General features: G+C 42.0%; 3 protein-coding genes and 1 long non-coding RNA gene across 4 annotated transcripts; 3 read left to right on the forward strand and 1 right to left on the reverse strand.

Annotated features, from left to right (window-relative positions):
- The first annotated feature begins 1,188 nt into the window (after nt 1-1,188).
- Nucleotides 1,189-4,829, forward strand: slc31a2 (solute carrier family 31 member 2). Its single transcript, XM_019879642.1, has 4 exons — nt 1,189-1,454; nt 3,338-3,404; nt 3,660-3,888; nt 4,237-4,829. Exons 1-4 carry the CDS (start codon nt 1,446-1,448, stop codon nt 4,400-4,402), a joined length of 471 nt encoding a protein of 156 aa, XP_019735201.1. The 5' UTR covers nt 1,189-1,445; the 3' UTR covers nt 4,403-4,829.
- An 895-nt stretch (nt 4,830-5,724) lies between these two features.
- On the reverse strand, nt 5,725-6,072 carry LOC109521659 (uncharacterized). Its single transcript, XR_002169406.1, has 2 exons — nt 5,886-6,072; nt 5,725-5,775 (listed from the first exon to the last, which is right to left on the reverse strand). It is a non-coding gene; the product is annotated as an uncharacterized LOC109521659 (long non-coding RNA).
- Nucleotides 6,073-6,186: 114 nt separating this feature from the next.
- nars1 (asparaginyl-tRNA synthetase 1) lies at nt 6,187-13,232 on the forward strand. The gene is made up of 15 exons (XM_019879641.1): nt 6,187-6,337; nt 7,403-7,485; nt 7,621-7,686; nt 7,914-8,006; nt 8,121-8,210; nt 8,395-8,473; nt 8,564-8,634; nt 8,857-8,943; nt 9,161-9,382; nt 9,672-9,871; nt 10,169-10,304; nt 10,402-10,515; nt 11,104-11,235; nt 11,429-11,560; nt 11,659-13,232. The coding sequence occupies exons 1-15, from the start codon at nt 6,295-6,297 to the stop codon at nt 11,788-11,790; spliced, it is 1,680 nt and encodes a 559-aa protein (XP_019735200.1). The 5' UTR covers nt 6,187-6,294; the 3' UTR covers nt 11,791-13,232.
- An 882-nt stretch (nt 13,233-14,114) lies between these two features.
- On the forward strand, nt 14,115-21,850 carry fech (ferrochelatase). The gene is made up of 11 exons (XM_019879649.1): nt 14,115-14,332; nt 15,379-15,469; nt 16,037-16,156; nt 16,484-16,632; nt 17,205-17,339; nt 17,724-17,830; nt 18,095-18,193; nt 18,368-18,475; nt 19,020-19,184; nt 20,138-20,197; nt 21,315-21,850. Exons 1-11 carry the CDS (start codon nt 14,293-14,295, stop codon nt 21,450-21,452), a joined length of 1,212 nt encoding a protein of 403 aa, XP_019735208.1. The 5' UTR covers nt 14,115-14,292; the 3' UTR covers nt 21,453-21,850.
- The last annotated feature ends 4,630 nt before the right edge of the window (nt 21,851-26,480 follow it).

Genomic DNA, 26,480 nt, shown 5'->3' on the forward strand with positions numbered 1-26,480 from the left:
TATCTAGTGCATTTGTTATTTTTGTTTACAATTAATTTCATCAAGCGTGAATTCAGACACAAATCCCAGTCCTATTTTATGATTTTAGCAGGTATTGTCGCCATCTGCAAGCGCTCTACTGTTCTGGGTCTCGTCATCCACTGTTGGAGCATTTGATGGCGTTACTCCCTCTCCGTCAGGGAGTAGGTCAAGAGCTGCTTGTGTAGCTTAATGTGGACTATGCCAAACACACTTCATGTATACCAATGTTGCTTTAAAGGTGCAAAGCAGAAACAACAGACTTACACCTGCTCGAATTACTGCAGACAATGTGTGCAATTCCCACCATTGCCAAGAGGAGCATCAGTTTGTTCATCTGAAAGGATTTTGCATTGTCTGCAACATTCTTGGTTCTCCCTTTTTTTGGCCAAAGAGTACAGTAGCTTAATAATTAAGCCCCACCACAAACTCCCTTTTTTCAGTTTTTATACTCATTCTTTCTCACATTTTGAGAAGTGGTATCTGAGTTTGTTTTTTTCGATACTTGTAACTGGTTTACAGGTGCAGTACGGAGATACCAATACAGGAGTACAGTAGCACCTTAAATGTAATATGTCAAATGTGTACAAGAGAACAATAAAGTAATCTGACGTGCTTGGTCAATTTGTGAACAACGTCACCTTCAAAGATTTGAAGTGTTTCCAAAACACTTAGCATTTCTTGTTCTCATTCAAAAATTGATGCCCATTGTTCTTGAGCTGCATGTTCAAACTACTGCCATTAAAATTGATCGAGATATAATCACCTCACAGTTAACTAGGAATTCTGAGACCGTATATTGTCATTGTAGACATTGGAATTCAAAAAATATCAGTCTAATCAGATTCTATCACATTCTTGTTTCCTGAGCACATGATAACTTGGCCCAACAAGAATGAACTCTTATCTGATGTTGCAAGTTGACTACTGGCGTAGTTCCGACCTCTTGTGGAAGAGGTAAGTAAGGCATCAGTGAACTAAAATAGGGGATTGAAATATGGTGTTTCAGTACGACTGTATGTATACAACATTTTCTAAACAGGAGTAACAGTGTAACTGTATTCTGATTGACATGATGGAAAACCTCTCAAAACTTGGAAAATCTTCGGGTCCCATCTGTAAGGCGAGTACGCACGCGCCGAACCCACGTGACCCGGAAATGTTTCGACAATCGTTTTTCGCTGGAAAAACTCCATTACCCGTCAGCCTTTTAATTATTGTTGAAAGTCACGAGGTCCAAGAGTGGAGTGTGAGGGAAGGATTGTGTTTGTCTTTCTTAGCGAGTACATCCAACATTATCTCGTTTTTGAATTCTCACTGTCGAAACATCAAGAGTTACCGCAGACGGGAAAAAGCCGCCCGCAATGGGGAAACGGAATTAACTGCAGCACAGCAACTGACGCTTTCCTTCGCCCAGCAAGTTCAACATGATGCCCGTGAGTTTCGTTGCGACATTTTTTTGTCTTAGTATTCAGTTCCATGCGTTTGCATTCGTAATGACGGTAAGCATTGTACGCTCTTGCCCGAGTTTGGCAGTCTATGGGGGTTAAGCTTTATCAAGCGTACAAGCGGAATGATGCATGACAGGAGCAAATAAGAACCAGAACACATTCATTAAGTTTTGGCATCCAAAATAAAGGTTGCTACTTTTAAAAAAAATGGTATTGACAACAGTTTTCAGCATAGGGGTTTCATAACTCAGACCAGCAAACTTTAGTTGAACAATGTTTTGTTGACGATGTATAATTTTACCCTTATTAGTGGATTACTTGAAAATATCTTACCATTCCCTTCAACATCGGTATTCATGTTGCAAGTTATCAAATTACAATTACAATTGGATGCGCTTAGAACTATCATCATTATAAATATATATATATATACATATATTCATTGGGACATTGCTAGTGGCCAAATAGCGTTAATAACGGTATGTTCTTTGTGGATTACAATGAGAGAAGCACACCTTTGGCATGCGTCTGTGTTAATAAAAAGCCAAGGTGCTGCTGACTAACTAATTCACTGTGTGTGTGTGTGTGTGTGTGTGTGCGTGTGTGCGTGCGTGCGTGCGCGCGCGCGCATGTCCCCAAGTGTACTTTTTTTGAGTGAAGCCCCCTAACAGATGTACTGTGGCACTAAAGCTGTCAAAAGCCCTCAACTTCTGATCCCAGAAGCACGCCTGATTCCATACATCCCTGTAAATTCTTCCACACCAAGCTCGGTCATCTTTGCCTTGATGTACCTTTGCTTTGCACGATAGGGCACAGTCATGCCGAAACTGTAGATGGTCTTCCCCAATATGTTCCCAGAAAGTTTGAAACATAGTTGTCCAAAACAGTGTGTGAAGGTGACGCAGTTTGAAATCACTGAACCTGTATGATGTACAAGTCATGCCTCCTGTGAACTCAGCTGTAAAGTTGTTGTGCAAGGTCTTGGATTTCCTTGTTCCTCCTTGTTTTTTTTTTTTTTTAATCCAACAAAACTTTCAAAAATATTCTAAATAATTCACCATGGTATATATTGTACATGACTCAAACCGAAACAAAACAAAGTTGCATCCCCTGTGCAACAAGTAACCCAAATGACTCGATTTTGTCCAACATAATTTTTGAAACTGCCACCCTCATGTCTCCAAAGCAACAGCCTTACATGACATTTGACTTTAAATAGTTTCTTGCATTGAACACGGAGATGATTTGGCATTCCAAATATTCCACTTTGCTGCTCTGAGAGGGCAAAGGTAGAAAATAATGGGTCAGTGATTTGCACGCTACAAGACATTTTTTTTTGTCCGTCGCGCCACTGCAGCAGCACAGCGCACAACGTGCTTTTATTTCATAATTGAGTTTTAAGTCATGTGAACGTAATTTCATTTCAACATTGGCGGTGATGGAATTTCTTTTCTAATTTAAACAAATCCAGACAAAAGTTCAACAGGAGAATAACACGACACCCGCAGGGCATTTTAAAATGTCACGTCTTTCAAAGAGGCTCCTGTTTTTACCCGTGTGGGTTTTTGTTTATTTATGGATGTATATGACTCCAAAGCAACCAACAACCACAACCATGGAAGTCTATGTAAATGGAATGGCTTCTTCCTTCAAGGTATAAGTCACTGCACTGTGAGGCAGAATCGATACACCAGAGAAAAAAAAAAGAAACTTTAATCAAGGGCAATCTTTACTCATTGCGTGAGGAAACAATAGATGCGGAAACTAATCACATGGCTTGGAAGTGCCTAAGGGCAATGATGAGGTGTACATATGTGCCATTCTACTTGACAATGTCTGACTCTTATACATTCATTTCTTTTTTTTAGATGACATTTGAGGCTTCAAGTAGCGTGACGCTGCTGTTTGACTTCTGGCATGTGAACAGCCCTGGAGGTACCTTATATTCATTTTCTTTATCTCTCCTTGTAGACCTATGGAATTATTTGCTTGTTTGGTGGGTTGCCCAAGTTCTCTGCTGCAAATTATGTATTTATTTTTAAAGTCCAATTTAGGGTCAACGGTACTCTTAAAACCAGAGTACCCAGCAACCGGTCCATTTGGTATTTGATATATGGGACCAAGTATGCGGTGTCATTTGTTACCTATTTAACATTCAGTGTGGATAGAAATCTTTGTATGTTCCCTCAGGTATGTTTTTGTCAGTGATCGTGGTCATGCTGCTGACAGTCTTCTACGAGCTGCTCAAAGTGTGGAGGTTGTGGCTCAGCAGGAGCACGGTGCCGGCTCAGTATATGACTCCTAATGGCGGTGCGCCGTCCCGCCGGAGCGACAGCAGTTCCGTTTTGGAAAACAGCCCATCAGAAGCCTCATTGACTCCCAGAGAATCACAACCTTTCTTTCCAAACAACAGGGGCCGGTACATTTTCTCTCTTCTCTTTTTCTCATAATTGTGACATACTTTCTACTTCCTTCTGTGAAACGTACTCTGCTCGTGCCTAAACTTGTCCGACTTCCATTGTTGCTCATAATCAACATACAAGCCAAGATTCCCCCTCTAAACTTTATCTGTAATGCTAATCTCACATCTAAAATGATGGACTGCTGCCATCTACTTTGAATTTCACATGGCCCTTTTCCAGCGCGCTGATGCATTTTTAAATATATATTACTGACTTATGTCATTATATGTTTGACACAGGTGATGGAAATATTTTCAATCCTTACAGTCGTTTTGAAAATAAATGATCTGTGTCCTGGTCCTCAGCCGGTTGCTACATGGAATCCAGACACTGCTCCACTTGCTCCAAGTGACGTTGGGCTACATGCTGATGTTGTGCGTCATGTCCTTCAACGTTTGGATCTTCCTCGGCGTCATCGCAGGTTCCACACTGGGTTATTTCATCTCATACCCTCTGCTAGATTGGCATTGATGGACAGTGCAACCCGGGGCGCGTTCTCACAAGAATTAAAATGATTTTTTTTCCCCGTGGACGCTCACTATGCTGTGCTAACACGACTTGGGTTGTTCGGTGTGAAAGAAATGTCATGTTAAAGTCCTAATAGCTACTTGAGCTTAAAACCAAGTTGGCGAAGATCAGTCTAATCATTCACAAAAGGAGCTCAAAGGGAGTAGAAGAATTATGATCAACAATGACTTCATGATCTTGATAGATTAACACTGTGAGTATACAGAAAGGTCTGATTACGATGTAACCTATGCTAATTGCATTGCATCCCAGTCTGAACACTAATATGTTTGATTAAAATAAAAGGGAAAAAAAAGCTATGAGAAATGTAAAATTGTCTGTGATTCAAAAGCCATTTCATCTTTGCTCAATAAAGCTGAGTTTACTTGGACACGAGATATCAGTTCTCAGTCGCAAAATAATGCAGAGCCCACTTTGAGGAACCGATTCAACCGTATGCTTTTGGCTTGTAAGCAGGCCTAGAGTGGCCGATCAGGAGCTTTGGGACAATTCCCCGTGGGCTGGACTGCTATTCAAGTCTGCGTTTGTTTTCCACCACTCAATACATGCGCTTAGCAGTTGTTTGAAGCCCAAGAACACATCTTGACCGGGGGTGCCAATAATTATGGAGGGCAGTGAGCACTGACTGCACTACATTTATTACAATGCGTGTCACCAAAAGTAGAAATAATTTAATTTGTGACTCATGATTTTTAGTTTGACAGTTTTTGTGCTTTCTACTGTCTTTGTTATTAATATATTGTTTTATTGTTTGTTGTTGTATGAATTATTTTTGCTCTATGTATACAACAGAGGTTGTTTTAAAGTGCTTTATGAATACAGTTGAGTTGATTATTGCAGCCATTTTTAACATGATGTTTATACTGTAAAACACATCCCGATTTCTGTTTCATTCACTTTGCATCCATCCAACCATCCATTTTCTAATCCTCTTATCCTCACGAGGGTCGCGGGCGTGCTGGAGCCTATCCTAGCTGTCTTCGGGCAGTAGGTGGGGGACAGCCAATTGCAGGGTTCACATAAACGAACAACCATTCGCGCTAACAATCACATCGATTGGCAATTTAGTGTTCCATGAACCTGCAATGCATGTTTTTGGAATGTGGGAGGCTATCAGAATACCCAGCACGGGGATAACATGCAAACTCTCCATTGGAAGGCAGGAACACTGTACCTCTGCACTGTGAGGTGGTCGTGTTACCAGTCGACCACCTCATTCACGTTTCAAAAGCTATGCAATACATTTCATAGTTTGTACTTTTTTTACTTAAAGAGTAGAATTGTTTGTTTTTTTTAAACATATGTATCTGTTCTACCTAAGTACACAGTGTGAAATGTTAATCCCTTTTCAACTGCCCCGCCTCAAGAACTCTGCATATGTCTATGATTCAATTTGGGTTTTTTTAAACATATGTATCTGTTCTACCTAAGTACACAGTGTGAAATGTTAATCCCTTTTCAACTGCCCCGCCTCAAGAACTCTGCATATGTCTATGATTCAGTTTTCCCAGACATGATAAAATACACACTCTTTCCCGGAAATGGAACATAGGTTAATTTGACAGCAGTGTATGACGTTTCAGGCGTTTCACGAAACGCTGACAATAAATTCCACCAATTGAAATTGTGGGTATTAAATTGACGTCAAAACTGTCCAATGAGCGGCAGTCTTTTTCGACTCACAGAGGAAAGACTTCCTTTTGCAGCGAATGCTGCAGGTTAGTTAGTGTGTGTCGGACTGTATGTCTCACGCTACGACGGGGCAAGAATAGCCGCCACTTTGTTTGTTTTACCAAACTATTTCGTCAGCGGAGCACAACAGCCCCCGGACTGACATGTCGACGGATATAACCAAAGGTGTGGACCAAGTGTCTGTTGGTAAGTAAGAAACCAATGAAAATCTGCAGGCTAAGTATGTTAGCCACTTAGCATCTGATGACATGTGTACACTCGCAATTGCATCAGTCACACACATGCTAGCAGTTAGCTTGCTAGTAATTCCCAAGGCTCTAAGATTCACTTATATTTCGATTAATTTGCGGTAAATTGCTGTACTGTATCTGGTAGGATTATGAAACGGACGTGAAAATGGAACCATTGTAGCCTCATGTTAAACCCATCCCAACTGTCATTTTGCTACACAGATTTCAACTACGTCAGTGAATTGCGTTCACTAATCAGCACGAATTAATTAACCAGTAGTCAAGGTTAATTTTATTATTGGTTAAAAACAAATAAGAATCATATAGGCTTTTATTATATTGATAAATAGCCTGAGTACATCCTCGCCCCCACCACCCTTTCTTTTGACACTCGACTCTTGATTTATTTATTTTTTTAACTTGAATTATTTAGTCTGTGGACTATAGAAGCGCCTGTTCTGATATGGCAATTGATATAACAAAAGTTGTGGATCAAGTGTCTTTGTGAAAGGACGTACAGTCTGAGCCATTTGGATGAAGCAACGATTGCGAAACCGTCGATGACGAAAGCATTGTGAAAATGTGGGGGAAAAAAAATGAGTATCTGATGAATCACCAGAAACCGTATGGCGTTCAGGGGGGTTACATTTACACAGAAAATACGACTGTTGACGCTGAAAAAAAATCTAAACAGAGAGGGTTGCGAGTCAAGTTGGTTGAAACCTAAGCTTTATGCATTAGAAAATGAACACTGGTTCCGGGCATCAGAAACATCATTTAAAAAATAATTGTTTCGAGGCATACATTTTTGGATTGACAATTTTTTTGTAGTAGACACAGCAGTGTTGGTCGACTCTCCCCCCCTCCCCCCCAGCCCTCCTTAATATGACAGTTATTTCTAGCTCTGGTATTAGTAATGACAACATTCCCCACTTTATGACTCAAAACCTTTTCTGACATTTGTCATTAATCTCAGAGAGAGATTTTGTGTGTAAAACTCCTGTGCTTGTGTGTACCTCAGAGGAAGTGTACGTGTCGGACAAATGTGGCAACGACCAAGATGGCGATGGGTCCGAGCAGAAACCCTTCAAGACGCCTCTCAAGGTAAGCACAGTGTAGGCAACGTTTCAACTTGCATTTTTATCATTCAAGGCTATGATTCAAGTATTTAAAATTTAAAAAAAAAAACATGTAATAATGTCTGTATCTGATCATTGTGTTTTTGATTTACCTTCCCAGGCTCTTTTGTTCATTGGCAAAGAACCATTCCCAACAATCTACATAGACTCACAGAAAGAAGATGAGGTAGCGAGATTTTTTTTTCTTTCCGACACATCTTTTAAATATTTTTCTCTAAGGCTGCCACTCGTGGTGCCCATCTCTTCATAAAAGCCGATGTTTCTATAATGTGTGCTACTTGACAAGATTTACTTTTCTGGCTTGAAATCACACACTATTAAGAATGATGCCCATCGTACATAACTAGTTGTGGTAAATTACTGTGTTTTTGGCATCTTATTTGTTTCTGTCAGCGTTGGGTAGTGATCTCCAAGACGCAGATGAAGAATGCAAAGAAAGCTTTTAACCGTGAACAGGCCAAGAATGAGTCCAAAGAAAAGAAAGAGGTGTGTGCCTCACCTTCACATCGGTTGCTGCAATACACCTCCCCCTCCCCCACAAGTTTTGGTTTTATTCATCAGTCTTAATTATCGTGTTTTTGGTCCATGATTGTTGGACAGGCGGAAGACAATGAGAGGAGAGAGAAGAACCTGGAAGAAGCCAAGAAAATCGTGATGGAAAAGGACCCCAGTTTGCCCGAGCCGGAGACGGTGTGTCTTTGATTTTGTTGTTGTTGATGTTTTTTGATAAGTGCAATGTTGATATATAAGCAGCAGTCAAAATGCCCGAGCAGGACTCATTTGGCAGCGTTGTTCGCCTTCAACTGCCCTTCAGCTTTTCTTTTCTCTGGACAAATTTGGATTTTTATTTATTTATTTTTTTTTCCCCCCCCAGGTAAAAATCATCAACCTGGGACCAAAGCGAGGTCAGAGAGTCAAAGTGTTTGGATGGGTTCATCGCCTGAGAAGACAAGGTTAGGACACTTGAAATTCCATATGGAGGCTCATATCCACTGCTCTCGAAAAAGTGAAGACATTTGAATTGAATCTTGTTTTGTCTATAGGGAAAAATTTGATGTTTATCGTGCTGAGAGATGGAACTGGTTTCCTGCAATGTGTGCTGTCTGATAAACTGGTAAAACTCAAAACAATGATGACCTTTTTTTTTTTTTAAATACCAATTTAAATTGTCCAGTGACTGACATCTTCCATTCTTGCATATTGATTTCATGTCCAACTATTATTTCACTTTGTAAATTATTATTATTATCCTTAATTTTTTGGGGGGGGGGGGGGTTGGGGGACTCTAAAAAAGTATCAACATCTACCAACTGACTGCTCTTGTTCTTGTCTCCAGTGCCAGTGCTATAATGGCTTATTGTTGTCCACGGAGAGCAGCGTAGCTCTTTATGGGACTGTGACGCCAGTTCCTGAAGGAAAACAGGTGAACATGCCTGCACGCAAACAGGAAAAAAAAAGCTTGATTGTGTTTTTAAAGGAAACCTAGTGTGCTTTATTTTTTTTCCCACCATGTAAAACCATTTCCAATGTCAATACTGTGTCTGTGATACGCTTTTGTCCAAATAACTCGGGCGTCGAGGATGATAACACTCACGCGTTTCCACATTGCGGATGAAAATAAACGTCCATCACTCTTCCAGGCACCAGGAGGCCACGAGCTCCACTGCGACTTCTGGGAGCTGATTGGCTTGGCGCCGGCAGGCGGCGCCGACAACATCCTGAACGAAGAATCTGATGTGGACGTCCAGCTTAACAACCGACACATGATGATCCGAGGAGAGAATGTTTCCAAGGTCCTCAGGGTCCGATCCACGGTCACGCAGTGCTTCAGGGAGCACTTCTTCAGTCGTGGCTACTGTGAGGTGAAGCACTCCCTCAAGGAGTCATCTGAGTTGAGCAGGGCAATTGGAGGGTTAAGCCCGGACACATGGAACAATTTTTGACATGACAGCCAATTTTTAAAAACTAAAAAAAAATAAAAAATAAAAAATCGGCAGTCAGTGTTGGCCTTAGAAAAAAAAAACATTGTTCTTGTAAATGTTAAGCTTGTTTAACGCTCATGATGGTCAGGCTGGCAGTTTGGGGGAGGAAAAGACCCTCTTCACAACACATCCCTGAATAAGGACAACCTACTTCCTGTTTCCCGTGCAGGTTTTTCCGCCCACTTTGGTGCAGACTCAGGTGGAGGGCGGCTCCACGCTCTTTAACTTCAACTACTTTGGTGAGCAGGCTTACCTGACGCAGTCCTCCCAGCTTTACCTGGAAACGTGCATACCTGCGTTGGGCGACAACTTCTGCGTTGCTCAATCATACCGAGCTGAGCAGTCCCGCACCCGCAGGCACCTCGCAGAGTGAGTCTGCCAAACTCCTCTCTAGCCAAGCAAATCAAATGTCACTGATTCAAGTACTCATTCTCCAGCGAGTATCCTTCAAGTAAACCCAGAAACACAGCCAGAAAAACGTGCCAAGTTAGTCAGGATGAGTTGCTGTCAGCTAGATTCTTCAGGTGCTTCCTTGTCACCCATCAAAAGTGCCTCCCTGCTTTTGTACTCGCATATCAATCAAAATGATGCCTGTGTGAAGTTGAGACACAACACGTTACAAAGTGGCTCTTTTATGATGCATCGTCACCGTCCTTTTCTGCGCAGGTACACTCACATTGAAGCGGAGTGCCCCTTCATCACCTTTGAAGACCTGCTGACCCGACTGGAGGATTTGGTGTGTGATGTTGTGGACCGGGTGCTCAAATCCCCTGCTGCGCAACTGCTCTACGACATCAACCCGGTACCAAGCCAGATCAAGTCCACCCTTTGTATTTTTATTTTTTTGCGGGGAAATTGCATTCTAATGTTGCTATTTTATTTTCCGATGATGGTCTCAGGACTTCAAACCGCCTAAAAGGCCTTTCAAGAGGATGAACTACTCGGACGCCATCAAGTGGCTCAAAGAACATGACGTCAAGAAGGATGACGGCACCTATTATGAGTTTGGAGAGGTGAGCATGACTCAGACAAACGCTTTGCTCTCTCAGCGTCCAAAATCTTTAGTGATGACTGTATTTCACATTGTCATATGATGAGCGTACATGGAGCTACTTGGGATCCTTTTTATATGATTGTTTTTGTAAGCATACTTTTTGCTTTAAGAAATCATTAGATATGCAGTGAAGCCCCGCTCTTCATGCGGAATTGGGACTGAGCCCTGCCACAAATCGTGAAAATCTGAAACCAATTGACCCCCGAGCAGTATAATTGCTTCGAGGTGCCAAAAGTTGGCTGCAAAGTCCTTCATTAAGCTCCTTACATCACTTCAACAAATAGCAGTTCCTTGGCACCAAGATACCAAAGCAATGCTCATTCATTATACAAGGAATTTTGCCTCAGCACTTAAATGGGGAATAGAAGCAAATAATGGATGATTTTGCGAATGGCAATCTGAGATCGCTAGTGCAGCAGTACTTTCCACGATAAAATCCTACTTTCAAAATACTAATTCCCAACCATCGCACGTACATCCCTTTTGTTATGAAACGTGTTATGTCATCACCTTCCTCTCATTTGTCTTTCCTGTTTTTGTGTGTCAGGACATCCCAGAGGCTCCTGAGAGGCTGATGACAGATGCCATCAACGAAACAATTCTGCTTTGTCGTTTCCCAGCTGAGATCAAATCCTTCTACATGCAGCGCTGCGCTGACGACAGGCGGCTCACAGAGTCGGTAGGCACCGTGATTGATCGCGCTGGCCTCAATTCAAAACTGAGTGCTGCACTCCTGACAGCTAAATTGTGCCACCCGAGCCACTTGCAGTACATTGAAGATGCTCAACTCTAAATTCAGACTTACCTGTGTACTGTAAAACCCTATATAAAAAAAATATATATATATCATGAACACATCCCCCTTGTCGCAGGTTGATGTTTTGATGCCAAATGTGGGTGAGATTGTCGGAGGCTCCATGCGTATCTGGGACGCCGAGGAGCTGTTTGAGGGCTACAAGAGAGAGGGCATGGACCCGACCCCGTACTACTGGTACACTGATCAGGTAACTGACCACTTTCCGGGTGCCTTTTTTGCCGCTCTGCTTCAAGAAGCATTTTATCGACTGAAGCACAATCTGAATTTCTGTTACGTACCATTCAGAGGAAGTATGGCACGTGTCCTCACGGCGGGTACGGCCTTGGTCTCGAGCGTTTCCTGACCTGGCTGCTGAACAGGCACCACATCAGAGACGTCTGCCTTTACCCAAGATTCATCCAGCGTTGCCGCCCCTAAACACACACATGACACGCTCGCTCTTGGCCTCACCTGTGGAACCGTAATATTAACCTTAATATCGGATCAAATACACAAAAACGAGAAATTTATTCCATTTTTTTTCTCCGTTGTCTGCTTCATATCTCGCATTTCTCAAATTGAGACCCAATCACACTATGTTGTTGTCCGTGTGCTGCTTGGCATATGTGCGGTCACTTCAGCTTACAGAGGCTCACTAAAACTAACACATTTGCTGTAATTGTGAAATGCTGAACGTGGTTGATTGTTTCCTGCCTTCAATGCAGTTTTTCTAGCATCATCTACGCTGTGACTGATGCTTAGCAAAGTAGAGTAGATTTTTTCTAGCTGTTGCTTCTGCCATTATCCTCTCCTGTCCAAATGTCCTTGGAGGAAAAGATGTCATCATTCTTTGGTGTCTTCAAATTATTTACTGAACAACTATTCAAAACATTGTTGGAGGAGGTGTGGCCCTCCATAAGGAAAGGACTAAGCAAGAAAATACACTTTGCACACGGGTATTTATGATGCCAATGTGTATTTACAATGGGACACAACTTTAAATCACTCGTAGTAACATTGACAATTTTGTGCTCTGGCGCGCTGACAAACATTTGACTACTGAACAAAAGCCTGAGTTGCACCTGGTGCATCGGGTGATTACGGTTATGTACATGGCATCAAATGTTTGTTCCGTTGTTTTTTTTTTTTTTTTTTTTTGTGATCGGAAAAAATTGGAACATACAACGCTTCAATAAAAAGATGCAAACAAATGAGTAATTATCCTAGGATTCGGTGTATTAGTAGAAATGGGGAGAATGTAAGGTAAAATGTCAACCATGCATCCATTTGCCCTTACTCCATACCACTCAGCTTAATTACTCAATTCTGAATTACAGAGACAAATGGAAGAAAATGAATCAATGTCATCGTTACTTGGTGTTCATGTGACAAATATGTTTCCGTCCAATATTAATCTTCTGTGTGTCTGATGACTGCAAATCGTGTCTGATGGTTGTTACAAGCAACATTGTCGCTTTTCCTAAATGTATTTGAATGCACACGTCCAACGGGTTCAATGGCTTTTGCACAATTTGCGGTCATCTGAACTAGCAACTGAATGGCAACATTCACAACACGTGTTTCATCATGAATGGCCCAATACATTTCCTGATTCCGTTGGAATTGGTATTTAAACAGTCCTCTTCATCCTACTGCTCACATTTTGACATCATGAGACCATTCTGTGCAGTGCAATTTAGGCTTATCCTGAAAATTAACCTGAAAGCTAAATACTGTGCAGGACTGCGTGCCTAACTCTTTGAAAAGAGTTGCATTTGTTTGGAGTTGTTTGGCTGAATTTTCTTTCCCCGTGGGAATGAGAAAGGCTTTGAAGGAAAACACTCCCTGTGTTTCAAGCAGATCAAGAAAAACCAGTGCAATCTAAACCAAACATGTAGAATCTCGAGTCTCACGAATAGTCGAATTTACCGTCCAAGGAAAGAAACATGCCTATATTTCTGTTTGTATAGATGCTGTATGTATGTATTTTTAATAAGGAATAATGTATCATGTCCTACTATTTATGATCTACACATTGCGGAAACGGTTCCCGTACTGTAAGCATAGGATTTGATTGAAAATGTTGGTGCTTAAATCTACAATATTTAATTTTGTAAGTGTCAAGGGAGTGGGCGTGTCCATTACAAATGAAGGCGGGGAATGGTTCTGGAGTAGCGTGACGTAACTTATACGTAACCGATTTGCATCAGTTGTCAAGCAAGAATAAATGACCAAGCGGAAACGACAATATTGACCGAGACGATTTCCCCAATAATAATAAAAAAAGAATGCCTTTTTAAATTCATTAAATCACAATAAAACAGTGACCCCAGGTGTAAAAGCATTCACCCAAACTCGCTCCTTTTGTCTGCTGCTAGAATACGTAACTTTGGTGTGACACACATTAACAGCTCTACAACTCACAGGTGACTGTTCCAACTTCATTTTTCAGGCAAATACAGAGATAAATACATTGAAAAATCACATTTAAAATCAATCCTATAGCACCATGCATTAAATTAATCGCCAAAGACGAAAAGGAATGTAATATTCACAGTCAATATAGTTCGTTTTGGTTAGTTTTGTAAACGTAAAATGTAGTTTTAGTTTTCATTTTTACAAGCATTTCCATTTTGATTTTATTTCGTTAACAAAGTTGTTTTTCAATTTTTGTTTTAGCTATTTCGTTGGTTTTCGTGAACTAAAATATCCTTGTTTTGAAGCTGTTCTAAAATAATACCCGGAAGTAATAACCATGCTGCCAAACTTGACAACTTGATGCAGCCAGCTGGAGGCGATAGCTGAAGGAATCTCGTTGACGTATCGTACAACGAAATACGCGGGACGGGGAAACACTCGCGACCACAGCTGGAGAGAGCAAAAGTGCAAGACTTATTTATCAGCTTGATTTTTGGGGGGCGACAAAAATTGGAAACTATCATGATGACAGTCCTCGGGAACGCCGGTCGCTTGATCCAATGTGAGTAGTACTATAGAGCTAAATTAGCTCGGACGAATCTATGTTTAGACACGCGAGTTGCGATTTATTTAAACAATTCCAAAGTAGTAAACTACTGTTGCATCTTCGGTGTGGTCTGGGAACAGTTATAAGGGAATGGACTGTCTAGCCCTGCATGTAGTAAATTATACCAATACATCGTTGACATTGGCATCCGTTTCATAAATGATTGATAAGTTAAATGGTTAAAAGTGCTCAGTTTCCGCTGAGAACCTTTCATAATAAAATATATTGTCGTAGTTGTTATTAGATTTCCTGTAAATCCATATTTTTAAACAATTAAGGATTATTCTATATGACCTACCTGATTCTGATTTGTTGTCTATTTATGATATTCTACCGTCGCTGTTTCAAAATTAAAAGCGTAGCCCATTGTCGGCTTTAATTTATTTTGTAAACTAAATTTTATTTCCGTTACTGGTTAACCTTAAATTCGACGTTTTTACAACAGCGCAACGTGAGCAGTGTTACATTTGCGTAATCAACGTATGCATTGATTCAAATTTCAACGTCTGAGTGATATCTGTCTTTACTAAAAATATTACATCGTTTTTTTTTCCAGTGGAGCATTTCATTAGAGTTACACAATTTCAACATTTTAAACTTGCGTAATCTCACTCGGCACCCTAGCGGCGTCTTGGGATATTGCAGCATGAAAATGAATGCTTCTTGAAAGAATTGGTACAAAACGGCTTCTATCAGTTGTTTTTTTTTTTCTATCTGTGCATTACTTTATCTTTACTTTTTTTTGTTTCACTCGGTGCGTTATATGTGATGCCAAAACAAACATTTTCTCTGGGCATTTTTGGTTACCTGCCACCTTTCCCAGACATGTATTAGTCTAATTGAAGGCTAAATTGTCCATAGGTGTGAATGATTCATTGTGTACGTGTACCCTGCGATAGATCAGCGACCAAATTGTAAAGCGCTGTAAGTCAACATGTATGTCCGGGTTGTTCACTTACCTCACTAATATGTCAGACTGATTTTATTTTGATCTGCTCCAGTTGCCAGGAGCAGTGTCAGTCTCAGCCTGAGGACTCGTGCCACTGTTGCAGCTTTGGCCCATAATGCGACCCCAGAAACACAGGACAATAGGTGAAACGCACACACTTGTGCTTAGCCACTGTTCATTTTGAAATAAGAAACATGAATGCTTACATTGAGAATTCATTGTTTTTGCACACCTTTTACTTGCTTTCATTGACAATGACTGTAAAAGTTTTTGCTGGTAATTTTGGACACACTTATGTAATTGTGGTGCTAAAAATACCTGCCGTGTCACTGTCTGTAGGAAACTAATGTGCTGGGTCAGTAAGGAACCTATTTTATTGTATTCCCCGTGAGGGATCTACGACGCTTGGCATAAGATGACATCATTTGTAGCGTTTGTACATACATGTTGTTAATTAAGCATGAAAGAAAGGAAAATGCCACTGCTGTGAATTGAGGGCCGCTCCGGCAGGGGCATTACATTGGGTGGTGATTTAAATATTTGCTAAGGTTGTGCCGACGGAGTCATATTTTTAAATTGTGCTGTCGTACCTCATGTTGTGAGTGTATACCATGTAAAGATTTATTAACATTAAGTTAGACTCATTTCTTCGCAGAGCAGTCGAGCTAAGGGTATTGAATGTAATGACTGCTTTTGAACCTGTTTTGCAGGAAACCTAAGACAGGAATCTTGATGCTGAACATGGGAGGACCTGAGAAACTAGAAGATGTACACGACTTCCTGCTCAGGCTGTTCATGGACACAGACTTGATGAAACTCCCAGTACAGAAGTAAGAATGACAAAATCATCAAGTACATTTTTAAGGGCAATACATTTCAAAAGTTGTCGGTTTTGATTTTATATTCAGTTGTGACAGAGAGATAGACAAACAAGTCGAAAGTCGCTCTGCATTCCGCGTCTCTCATTCGAACTCAAGGTTGATCAGGAGTATGTTTATTGTTACTCGGAAACCTCTGCAGCTTCACACTGCACGCCGAGTTTATTTCAGCACAGTAGTATGCAGCCTTGAAGATGCAGAAAGGAACTTTGTGTTCATGTGACTGGCGAATTTCTTCACTGTTGATCATGTACATGATTGCATTCTCCTGCCCCGCAGTAAACTTGGCCCATTCATTGCCAAGCGCCGTACGCCAAAGATCCAGGAACAGTATAGTAAGATTGGAGGAGGCTCGCCCATCAAACATTGGACCGCCATGCAGGGAGAGGGCATGGTGAAGCTGTTGGATGAAATGAGCCCTGAGACCGGTGAGAGTGAGCGTCCACGCGGCACATTGCTAAGCAGGTGTTGTTGTCATCCAGCCTGTCAGAGACCGACAATGGTCACAAAAGATTCCCACTGCATCTGGCACCTCTCAACATTTCTTCAAAATGTTAGTGAATATGGAGTTGGAAGAGCATAGGGGAAAGTAAACCCCCACAAAGAAAGTTCCATGCTAAATTCTGGACCCCAAAACCTTTGTGATTCACACAAGCTAACCGCCTGTTTAATGTCGGTTGATCATTCTCATCCCGAGTTGATTGAACGACAGTGAAATTAAATTTTGTCCACTCCAATAATCGATTTCAGACTTGTTTGTATCCGCGGCACTCCTTGGGTGCAAAACGAAGATAGCAGCACATTGGAGGAGTGGCTGCTCACACGCCTGCTTCACACCTCACTGATAACAACGCAAACGAAGCAGCAGTTAGAAATCAAGTGACGGCTGACAACCGCATGCAAAGCTGATATTGTTGACAACGCCTCCCCTGCAGTCTTCTGTCCTTCATCCCCCCCGCCCTCCCTTAAAACAATTTCCTTTCTTTTTCTATCCCATCAGCACCTCATAAGTTCTACATCGGTTTCCGCTATGTCCATCCACTGACTGAGGAGGCCATTGAGGAGATGGAGAAAGACGGGGTGGACCGAGCTGTGGCCTTCACACAATATCCTCAGTATAGCTGCTCCACCACAGGTCACCGACAAACACCATTTAGTCATAAATCATATTTAGGAGAATGACATCATATGCAGGGTTTTCTCCTACAATGCTAACATAAGCCAAAAATGTCCACCCATATACGCCCTCGTCAGCTAGCGCGGATGTATTGCTGTTTGGTGTTAAAAAAAAAAAAAAAAGCATGGTCTCAGTTTTAAAGTTTTTAGCCATCTCCACATTACTGTATTGTTTTTTTTTTTGTTAGCACCATAGCGGCCAATTGCTGTATTGCTCACCTGTAAGTCCATCAATAGCTTGGCCTAACAGGTTTCTAACCTCTACAAGTCACAAGATATTAATATGAGGAAATTCAATGTTCCTTGTCATGTGATTCATTGTTGTTTGTTGTTGTGTCAACAGGTAGCAGCTTAAACGCCATTTACCGTTACTATAGAAGCAAAGGTGACAGGCCAAAAATGTGCTGGAGTGTCATTGACCGTTGGCCCACACACCCTCTGCTGGTGGAGGTTAGACACACACACACACACACACACACACACACACACACACACACACACACACACACACACACACACACACACACAAACACGCTAATGGGGCAGAAAGAACAAGGCGAATAAACATTTTCGGCACAGAGTTGTCATAGTAACCAATGCATCAAAACCGGTTGCAAGCCTCGTGATGCAGTGCGATGTCAATATGTCATTTTGGTGGAGCACTGCCACATTTTATTTCATGAACGTAACACTTTCCTGTGTGTGTCCGTGCAGTGTTTTGCAGAACACATCAGTAATGAGCTGCTGAAGTTTCCAGAAGCGAAGAGAGACGATGTTGTGATTCTATTCTCTGCCCATTCACTTCCTATGGCGGTGAGTGCAACATGATATTTGCCTGTCCTGCTGTACTTGATCACGAATGCTATTTTTATATCAAATCCGCTTTGACTCGATGGAACAACCACATTAAATCAACAATTTATGTTTACTCTTCCAACGGCACGACTCGTCATGACCGACCGTCCTCCTGTTGTGTAATGTGTGCAGGTTGTAAACAGAGGTGACCCATACCCCCAGGAAGTGGGCGCGACAGTCCAGAGAGTTATGGAGAGACTGGGACACTGTAACCCTTACAGACTGGTGTGGCAGTCCAGGGTAAACCCCCGTACACTTCAGAATTGAAACTGTTGATCCGCGGGATTGATCCGGTGCTCAATTTATAGTTTAGCAGAGATCCGAGGGACATGGAATAGGGTATAGGGTACAGTGGCACGCCAGCGACCACTAGTGGTACTCACTTTGGGACACGAGGTGAAGTTCTGACTCGAACAAATAAATTGCACCTTCAACTCTGTTTTACAACCAAGCACAGCATTTGAGGACACAACAGATATTTTTTCCCCACTACTGAAATTATTTCCTTTTTTTTCTTTTTTTTTTTTTTAGGCTAGGACAAGAAAATTAAAACAATTTTCTTGTTTTAACATTTATTTTTGTGCTTTAAAAAAAAAAAAAAGTCACAAACGTCTGTTGAAAATAACACATTTTCATTCGCACATTGCAAATTGAGTTTTCAGTCCACCCCGTTAGTGATTTGAATTCTGTCACCTCAAGATGGAGCCACTTCCCTATCTCATCGAGAGTGCCCCCCCAACCCTCCCATCTCTGACCGCATCCTGTTCTGTGCTTCATCCCTCAGGTGGGGCCCATGGCATGGCTCGGCCCCCAGACGGATGAGGTCATTAAAGGGCTTTGCGAAAGGGGGAAAAAGAACATCCTGCTCGTGCCAATCGCGTTCACCTCCGACCACATAGAGACTTTGCACGAGCTGGACATTGAGTACGGACAGGTGCTGGGCGAGGAGGTGAGAACTTGCACAAATTTCAATCCGGTCTGGCGAGTCATACTCTCAGCAGATGCACATCAATGAATAATGAAGAACAAAGAAGGAAGCTCGACAACAAAACTAAAATATACCTCATGGCTTTTTTTTTTTTTTTTTAATCTTCTTGTCTCCCGACTCCAAATTTTGTCTGTCGTAGTCTACCATTAAGAGAATTGTGTCTCATTGCCACAGCCACCCTCGGGCACCTAAATGAGTTCTCTCTTATTTTTGGTAGACCCCCTCTGATGTCTCCAGGATCAAGTGACATCAGTGGAGCTCTGGTCTCCAGATAAATTGTTCAGGATGTGTGTTAGGTTGTGTCTATGTCCAGCAGCTGAGCGGCATGTCTGTCGGAAGGCACCAGCAAGGTGACCACAGATCAATGTGACTGGTGCCACAAAGACACGCACGCAGACATCGACGCATTTTGCACATTGGATGCACGTTTGCTGCACTCCTGCTTTCCCTCAGTCATCAACCGCGAGCGTTAAACAAAGATGAAATAATCGTACGGAACTGTCCAGTTCCAAAGTGATGGACGGTGGAATACATTTTCAATTTTAGTGCACTCAGTGTCACTGAACAGTCTGAGCCCCTTCAAGTGTCTCCACGGCCACCAAAATGAAACCTGTTGTTCAAGAAATCATTGGAAGTTCAGAACAAAGCGCGCGTGTGTTTATTGTAAAAGAGAAGGGGAATTTAAAAAAAAGGACTGCAGAAATGAAAACACGTACTTTTATACTCACTATACACGTATCGGTTTAATGATACATTTCATACTTCTCAACTGGAGAAAAATGAACCACCTTTCTTGGACCGGGCTATTTGCTGATGTGTGGGCACATTGGGAACCTTTGAGGCCTTCCCATGAGACTGTTTTGGTCCGATTGTGATTGTAACTTGAATGTCGTTTCCCCCCCTCCTCGTGTCAGTGCGGTGTGGAGAACCTCAGAAGAGCCGAGTCGCTGAATGGGAATCCTCTCTTTATGAAGGTACGCAGACATCCACACGCACGTCAGTGATCCAACGATTAGACTGCTACGCGCAGGGATTGGGAATATTGACAGATTTGTCAAAATGCTGAGAAAGTAACCTTTCTGCTTTGCGGCATTGAAGTGCATTTCAAGTATTTATTTATTTTCGCGGGACCTAAAATCCTTGGCAATGAGTCGAGGGTCGGATGGTGTACCGTCGCGGACGACTCGAGTCTTCTATGGGCACTTACTAACAGCAGATGAATAGATTTGCTTCAAGGCATTCTGCTCCCGGAGTTGCGCCTTGTGTGAGGCAGACAAGATAATTGTACCACTTCTTCTTTCCATTATCTCAAATTGCTAATGGCTAGGTCACGTTCATGTATGACTGCCAGCAACTGTGTACATAATACATTGAGAGGAGATATTGTATGATTTAATGAAGGGGAGGGAGGGGGGGGGGTGCAGGACAGACACATAGGAGACCACGGCAGACTGTTTTGTGGAAGAAGTAAACTACAAGCAGGATGCTGTCAAGAAACGGACCCCCTCCCTCCCCCTTTCCGATCTTTCGATTTCTCTTCTGACTCATTTCTGCTGTTCTTCTTCCTTTCCCTCACTCCTCCTTTCTCCGCTGCCTCCCTTTACTGTCTGCCCTTCAACAGCTAACTGCTACAACTCTAATAGTTCTTTGAGTGTTGTATTTAGTGTGTGTGTGTGTGAGAGAGAGAGGTTTATTCAAGCAAGTAGCGGATCAATGGGAAGCTTAAGAGCTGACTACAGTAGAACTGAACTGCCCGGCTGTCTGGCTGGTCAAACCCGCCATTGCTCAGAGACCCCTTGGTAGGGCCGTGCGTGTGCGTGCGTGCGTGCGTGCGTGCGTGCGTGTGTGTGTGTGTGTGTGTGTGTGTAGATTTGAAATCACCTGTACACCGAGGGCATGAAAGATGAACCGCGATGGAAACATGGCTTCACTGTGTACTTTTCACAATGTCCACGATTTGATTTTGACCCACAGCCACTCACTCTCTTCTTTATTTTGTGTTCAAGCAAAGCAAGCTTTGAATGTCCATCCATCAAAAAAAAAAACAAAAACTAAAGGTAAAACTGTTTGTATGTCTTTGGTCTTGTCCAGGCTCTGGCGGAACTGGTCCAGTCCCACCTGAAGTCCAATAAGCCGTGTTCCCGCCAGCTGACTCTACGCTGCCCGCTGTGCACCAATCCCATCTGCGGAGAGACCAAGGCCTTTTTCGCCAACCAGAAACTGTCATAGAACATGTGCGCAGGCGGAGCGCAACCATCCCCGTGAAGGCGCAATCGGGGCATCCGATGACATCATGCACTGTCCAGTGTGGGGGAAAAACACTGAATGACGTCAAACGTCTATTGGGAAAAAAAAAATTCCAAGGAAAAGGTTGAACAAAGCTTTGTCAGCATCTCCTAACTTTTTCATCTCCTCTTTTGTTTCTACTCGAAACCAACGATATCCCGCCCGCTCTTTTCGCTGATTTGGAATTCAGCGGGGAAGCGTGAAACACGTTCAAATGAACAAAGTCAGCCGAGTGTCAGAATATTCCCTTCACGCTGAACTGATCAAGGTCTGCATGAGCAGGTGCTCGTCTTAAAGATTGGAATGCCGTGAAGAACGTTGATTTATTTCAGGAATATTATTCATGAAGTGAAACTTGTGTAACGCATACAAGGGAGCTGAAGTAAATCAAATTTTTCATGATATTGACATTTTTTGGACGAGCACCTGTCAGCACAAGTGATGCTCCGCTGAAACGGCTTCATCAACGCAAAATGACAGAAACAATTGTACTAGTTTTCAAGTTACTTTTTTTTGTTGTTGTTATTCTTGCATTCCATCATCTCAGCACCTCACAGCGACCGCTTACCTTTTTGTTTTTCTGCCGACTGACCGCAGTCAAAAGGTTGTGATGCTTTCTTTGCAGTGTCAAGACAAGGGTGGTGCAAACGTCCAAAGTGTTCATCACAGTGATGAGCTGAACAAGATCCTCGTCTCAAGTCTCGGGTTCAATTTACGAACCTTTGAACCGCTAGTTAGCATTGTCTGCAGATTTTTCCATGACTTCCATGATTGGTATCACGTTGTTTCAAGATCACCTGCTCAAGGCTGAACAGCTACCCCAACCTCGCTGCTTCCTTGTGAATTATGATGTTTAAAAGGGACAATTTTGAAGTAAAATTCCCTTCTGTCGCGAGACTGGAATTACGAATGTGTGAAATGTTACTAATGTTATGCTAATATCAATTTGTCCCCCCCTGCCCCCACCCACGTTGCCATTATAATGTGCCTTTTTCGATTTGTACATGAGGTGTTATTTTGTTATATTATTTAGAGTTTTACAAATGAGTGCTTACGAGACGTGTGAATTTCCCAGGTTGATGCCAAAACGTAACATCTTGGTGATGGATTCGCTTAAAAAAAAAATCTCATTGCGCCGGGTTCGATAAGGGTGAAAATGAACCACATTGAAGGGCAGATGAGAATATGGTACCTTCCATGTTTGTTCGACTCTTGTCAACATGGGCACCTCTTGTAACCACTGGCCTTCAACCATCAGCCACCTCTGCCCGAATTGCATCCAGAGTTGCACTTTACAGCAAAAATTCTCTCTTCTCATAATTCACAGACGATTGTGCTTCCAAAAATTTGATCATGTTGCTTAAAGGTCCTTCGGCCCTCATGTGTGCATGTATAACTGAGGTGGCGTAAAATATCAACATTAAGTTTCCAGACTAATCAAAGCATTGTTTGTGCATGGCTCATTCCAGGCACAGTCAGGGTTGGCTATTTAGTCAAATAAGCCGCGGGACAACACGTCCAGCTTAACCCCAGCGCACAATCGTGGCCAGAAAAAGCCATTCGAACAGTCGAACGGGGTTTCCCGCTGTTTGCATTAAAGGGCAATAGCTGCTGCCAAACGGAAAAAAAAAAATTCCGGTGTGTTCACCTGAAAAGTGCATTGGGTCGAATTGCTTTATAATTAAGATTCCCCCCACTGTCTGTGTTTATTTATTTGCTTTTGATTTGTTGCATTGCAGACATTTCCCTGCATCGTTGAAAGCAAAAATGGAGTCACGGAGTTTTCAGCATGTCTTCCTGTATGGTCAAATAAACGGCAAAACATGATACATGAAAACTGTGATTTCTGATGACGTGAACGATTAAAAATGCAGAAGTTATTCGGATTATTATGCTATGAACACGGCCACATTGTAAATGAAACAACCAACCACCAAAATATGTGGCTCCCTTCAGCTTGGAGGTAGCCAGCTTGTGTTTCCATGCGTTAAAACCGATGAAACCTCACTGTTTTTTGTTGTTTCATTGTTCTCATTTTTGCGACATGTAAGCATGGATACCGCTAGCATTTTAGCATTTGATCAATCCCCATTGGAAGTAGCCGTAGCACTTATATAAAACCAAAATCAGTCTGTCTTAGCGCTTTCTCTACTCAGGTTGCTCTCAAACGCCGCGTTAGCATGCAAACACCTAGCATGTTAGCATTTTATCAGTCCTAATTAAATATAGTCGAGTCGAACTTCGTACAGCGTTTTCCTCCCTGACTTAGCAACGCTACTGATCGACTCAGTACATTTCTGCACTTCCTGCCCAAACTCACGGAGGCCTGGCGCGGTCCTGTCCTGAGCACATGGTCTGGAAACATGTCCATCTTCCTCAGTACGTCCATCCCCCATCCTGCCTTCCTTCTTCCTTGCTCAGCTTGTTCATTTTCTCTTTCAACCCCTCCTCTTTTCTCCCTTTTTGTCTGACCAATCTTTTACCCATCTTCCAGCTCCATCCCCGCTGCCTTCCACACCATCCCGTTCATTTCTATCAACTTGCCTCCCCCTCACCCCCACCCCTCCCCAGCAACCCCCCTGCGGTGTTGCAATCACCTTTGCTGCTGTTGATTAAGCCGAGAGAGATTGGCTGTCCACGACCCAATAACCCCTGAGGTTGCAAGGCTTGGCGCCCTCTCTCCCCTTTTCTTGCCCATCCTCCCATTTTGCGCCGCACCCCCCTCACAGCATCCGAGCCAGCAATAGTATTACCCGGTGTTTCTTTCGCCTCACTGTCACCGCAGCCTTTGCTCCATCTTTTCTTGCCCACTTTTCTCTTACTCTCCTCTGGTGACTACACGCTCACATTTTACACTCGTAGAGTGAACGGGTGTAAAACGTCTTTCAATAGATTCTATAGTGAGGCACTTTTAGCCCCAAAAAACGACCATGTATAGTAAAGCGTTTTTAGCCCAAAAAAAACGACCATGTATAGTAAGCATTTTTAACTGAAAAAAACGACCATGTATAGGAAGGCGTTTTTAGCCCCCCAAAAACGACCATGTATGAAGGCATTTTTTGCCCCCAAAAAACAACCATGTAGAGTAAGGCGTTTTTCACAACAACAAAAAAAGACAACCATGTATAGTCAGGCGTTTTTTACAGCCAAAAAAGACAACCATGCATAGTAAGGCATTTTGTGACTTGTTCCTTGGTGTGAGTGCCAAGTGGTGTGCGGGTAAGTGGATCAGAAAATGGATGGCTACGCAACTTTTTGAGAGGGCGCAGGAAGGCTGGAGGCAGATTTGAACCCTGCGGTTCTGCATTGGGACGCAGACCCACGAACAATTCGACTACCAGGTGGGTCGTATATGTTTTCCATTGTCCCTATCTCACACCATTTCTTGAAAAACAATTAGACCATGAATAGAAAACCGAAAAAAACGACTATGTATAATAAGGCGTTTTTAGCCAAAAATAACGTCCATTTATAATAACACGCTTTTTAACGAAAAAAACAACCATGTATAGTGCGGCGTTTTTAGCCGAAAAAAATGACATAGTATAGTAAGGCGTTTTTAGCCGAAAAATACGACATAGTATAGTAAGGCGTTTTTGGCACGAAAAAAACGACATAGCATAGTAAGGCATTTTTAGCCGAAAAAAACGACATAGTATAGTAAGGCGTTTTTGGCACGAAAAAAACGACATAGCATAGTAAGGCATTTTTAGCCGAAAAAAACGACATAGTATAGTAAGGCGTTTTTGGCACGAAAAAAACGACATAGCATAGTAAGGCATTTTTAGCCGAAAAAAACGACATAGTATAGTAAGGCGTTTTTGGCACGAAAAAAACGACATAGCATAGTAAGGCATTTTTAGCCGAAAAAAACGACATAGTATAGTAAGGCGTTTTTGGCACGAAAAAAACGACATAGCATAGTAAGGCATTTTTAGCCGAAAAAAACGACATAGTATAGTAAGGCGTTTTTGGCACGAAAAAAACGACATAGCATAGTAAGGCATTTTTAGCCGAAAAAAACGACATAGTATAGTAAGGCGTTTTTGGCACGAAAAAAACGACATAGCATAGTAAGGCATTTTTAGCCGAAAAAAACGACATAGTATAGTAAGGCGTTTTTGGCACGAAAAAAACGACATAGCATAGTAAGGCATTTTTAGCCGAAAAAAACGACATAGTATAGTAAGGCGTTTTTGGCACGAAAAAAACGACATAGCATAGTAAGGCATTTTTAGCCGAAAAAAACGACATAGTATAGTAAGGCGTTTTTGGCACGAAAAAAACGACATAGCATAGTAAGGCATTTTTAGCCGAAAAAAACGACATAGTATAGTAAGGCGTTTTTGGCACGAAAAAAACGACATAGCATAGTAAGGCATTTTTAGCCGAAAAAAACGACATAGTATAGTAAGGCGTTTTTGGCACGAAAAAAACGACATAGCATAGTAAGGCATTTTTAGCCGAAAAAAACGACATAGTATAGTAAGGCGTTTTTGGCACGAAAAAAACGACATAGCATAGTAAGGCATTTTTAGCCGAAAAAAACGACATAGTATAGTAAGGCGTTTTTGGCACGAAAAAAACGACATAGCATAGTAAGGCATTTTTAGCCGAAAAAAACGACATAGTATAGTAAGGCGTTTTTGGCACGAAAAAAACGACATAGCATAGTAAGGCATTTTTAGCCGAAAAAAACGACATAGTATAGTAAGGCGTTTTTGGCACGAAAAAAACGACATAGCATAGTAAGGCATTTTTAGCCGAAAAAAACGACATAGTATAGTAAGGCGTTTTTGGCACGAAAAAAACGACATAGCATAGTAAGGCATTTTTAGCCGAAAAAAACGACATAGTATAGTAAGGCGTTTTTAGCACGAAAAAAACGACATAGTATAGTAAGGCGTATTTGGCACGAAAAAAAACTACATAGAAAAGTAAGACGTTTTTGGCACGAAAAAAACGACATAG

The sequence above is a fragment of the Hippocampus comes genome, unplaced genomic scaffold (genome assembly GCF_001891065.2).
Source record: "Hippocampus comes isolate QL1 unplaced genomic scaffold, H_comes_QL1_v1.1 scaffold183, whole genome shotgun sequence".
Lineage (NCBI taxonomy): Eukaryota > Metazoa > Chordata > Actinopteri > Syngnathiformes > Syngnathidae > Hippocampus > Hippocampus comes.

Coding starts and splice junctions, on each gene's coding strand:
- slc31a2 (XM_019879642.1), top strand. Junction 3,405..3,659: donor GCATGTGAACAGCCCTGGAG/GTACCTTATATT, acceptor ATGTTCCCTCAG/GTATGTTTTTGTCAGTGATC. Junction 3,889..4,236: donor TTTCCAAACAACAGGGGCCG/GTACATTTTCTC, acceptor CCTGGTCCTCAG/CCGGTTGCTACATGGAATCC.
- nars1 (XM_019879641.1), top strand. CDS start 6,295: ATGTCGACGGATATAACCAAAGGTGTGGACCAAGTGTCTGTTG. Junction 7,486..7,620: donor CCTTCAAGACGCCTCTCAAG/GTAAGCACAGTG, acceptor TTACCTTCCCAG/GCTCTTTTGTTCATTGGCAA. Junction 10,305..10,401: donor TGCTCTACGACATCAACCCG/GTACCAAGCCAG, acceptor TGATGGTCTCAG/GACTTCAAACCGCCTAAAAG.
- fech (XM_019879649.1), top strand. CDS start 14,293: ATGATGACAGTCCTCGGGAACGCCGGTCGCTTGATCCAAT. Junction 15,470..16,036: donor CCAGAAACACAGGACAATAG/GTGAAACGCACA, acceptor CCTGTTTTGCAG/GAAACCTAAGACAGGAATCT. Junction 17,831..18,094: donor CACACCCTCTGCTGGTGGAG/GTTAGACACACA, acceptor GTGTCCGTGCAG/TGTTTTGCAGAACACATCAG.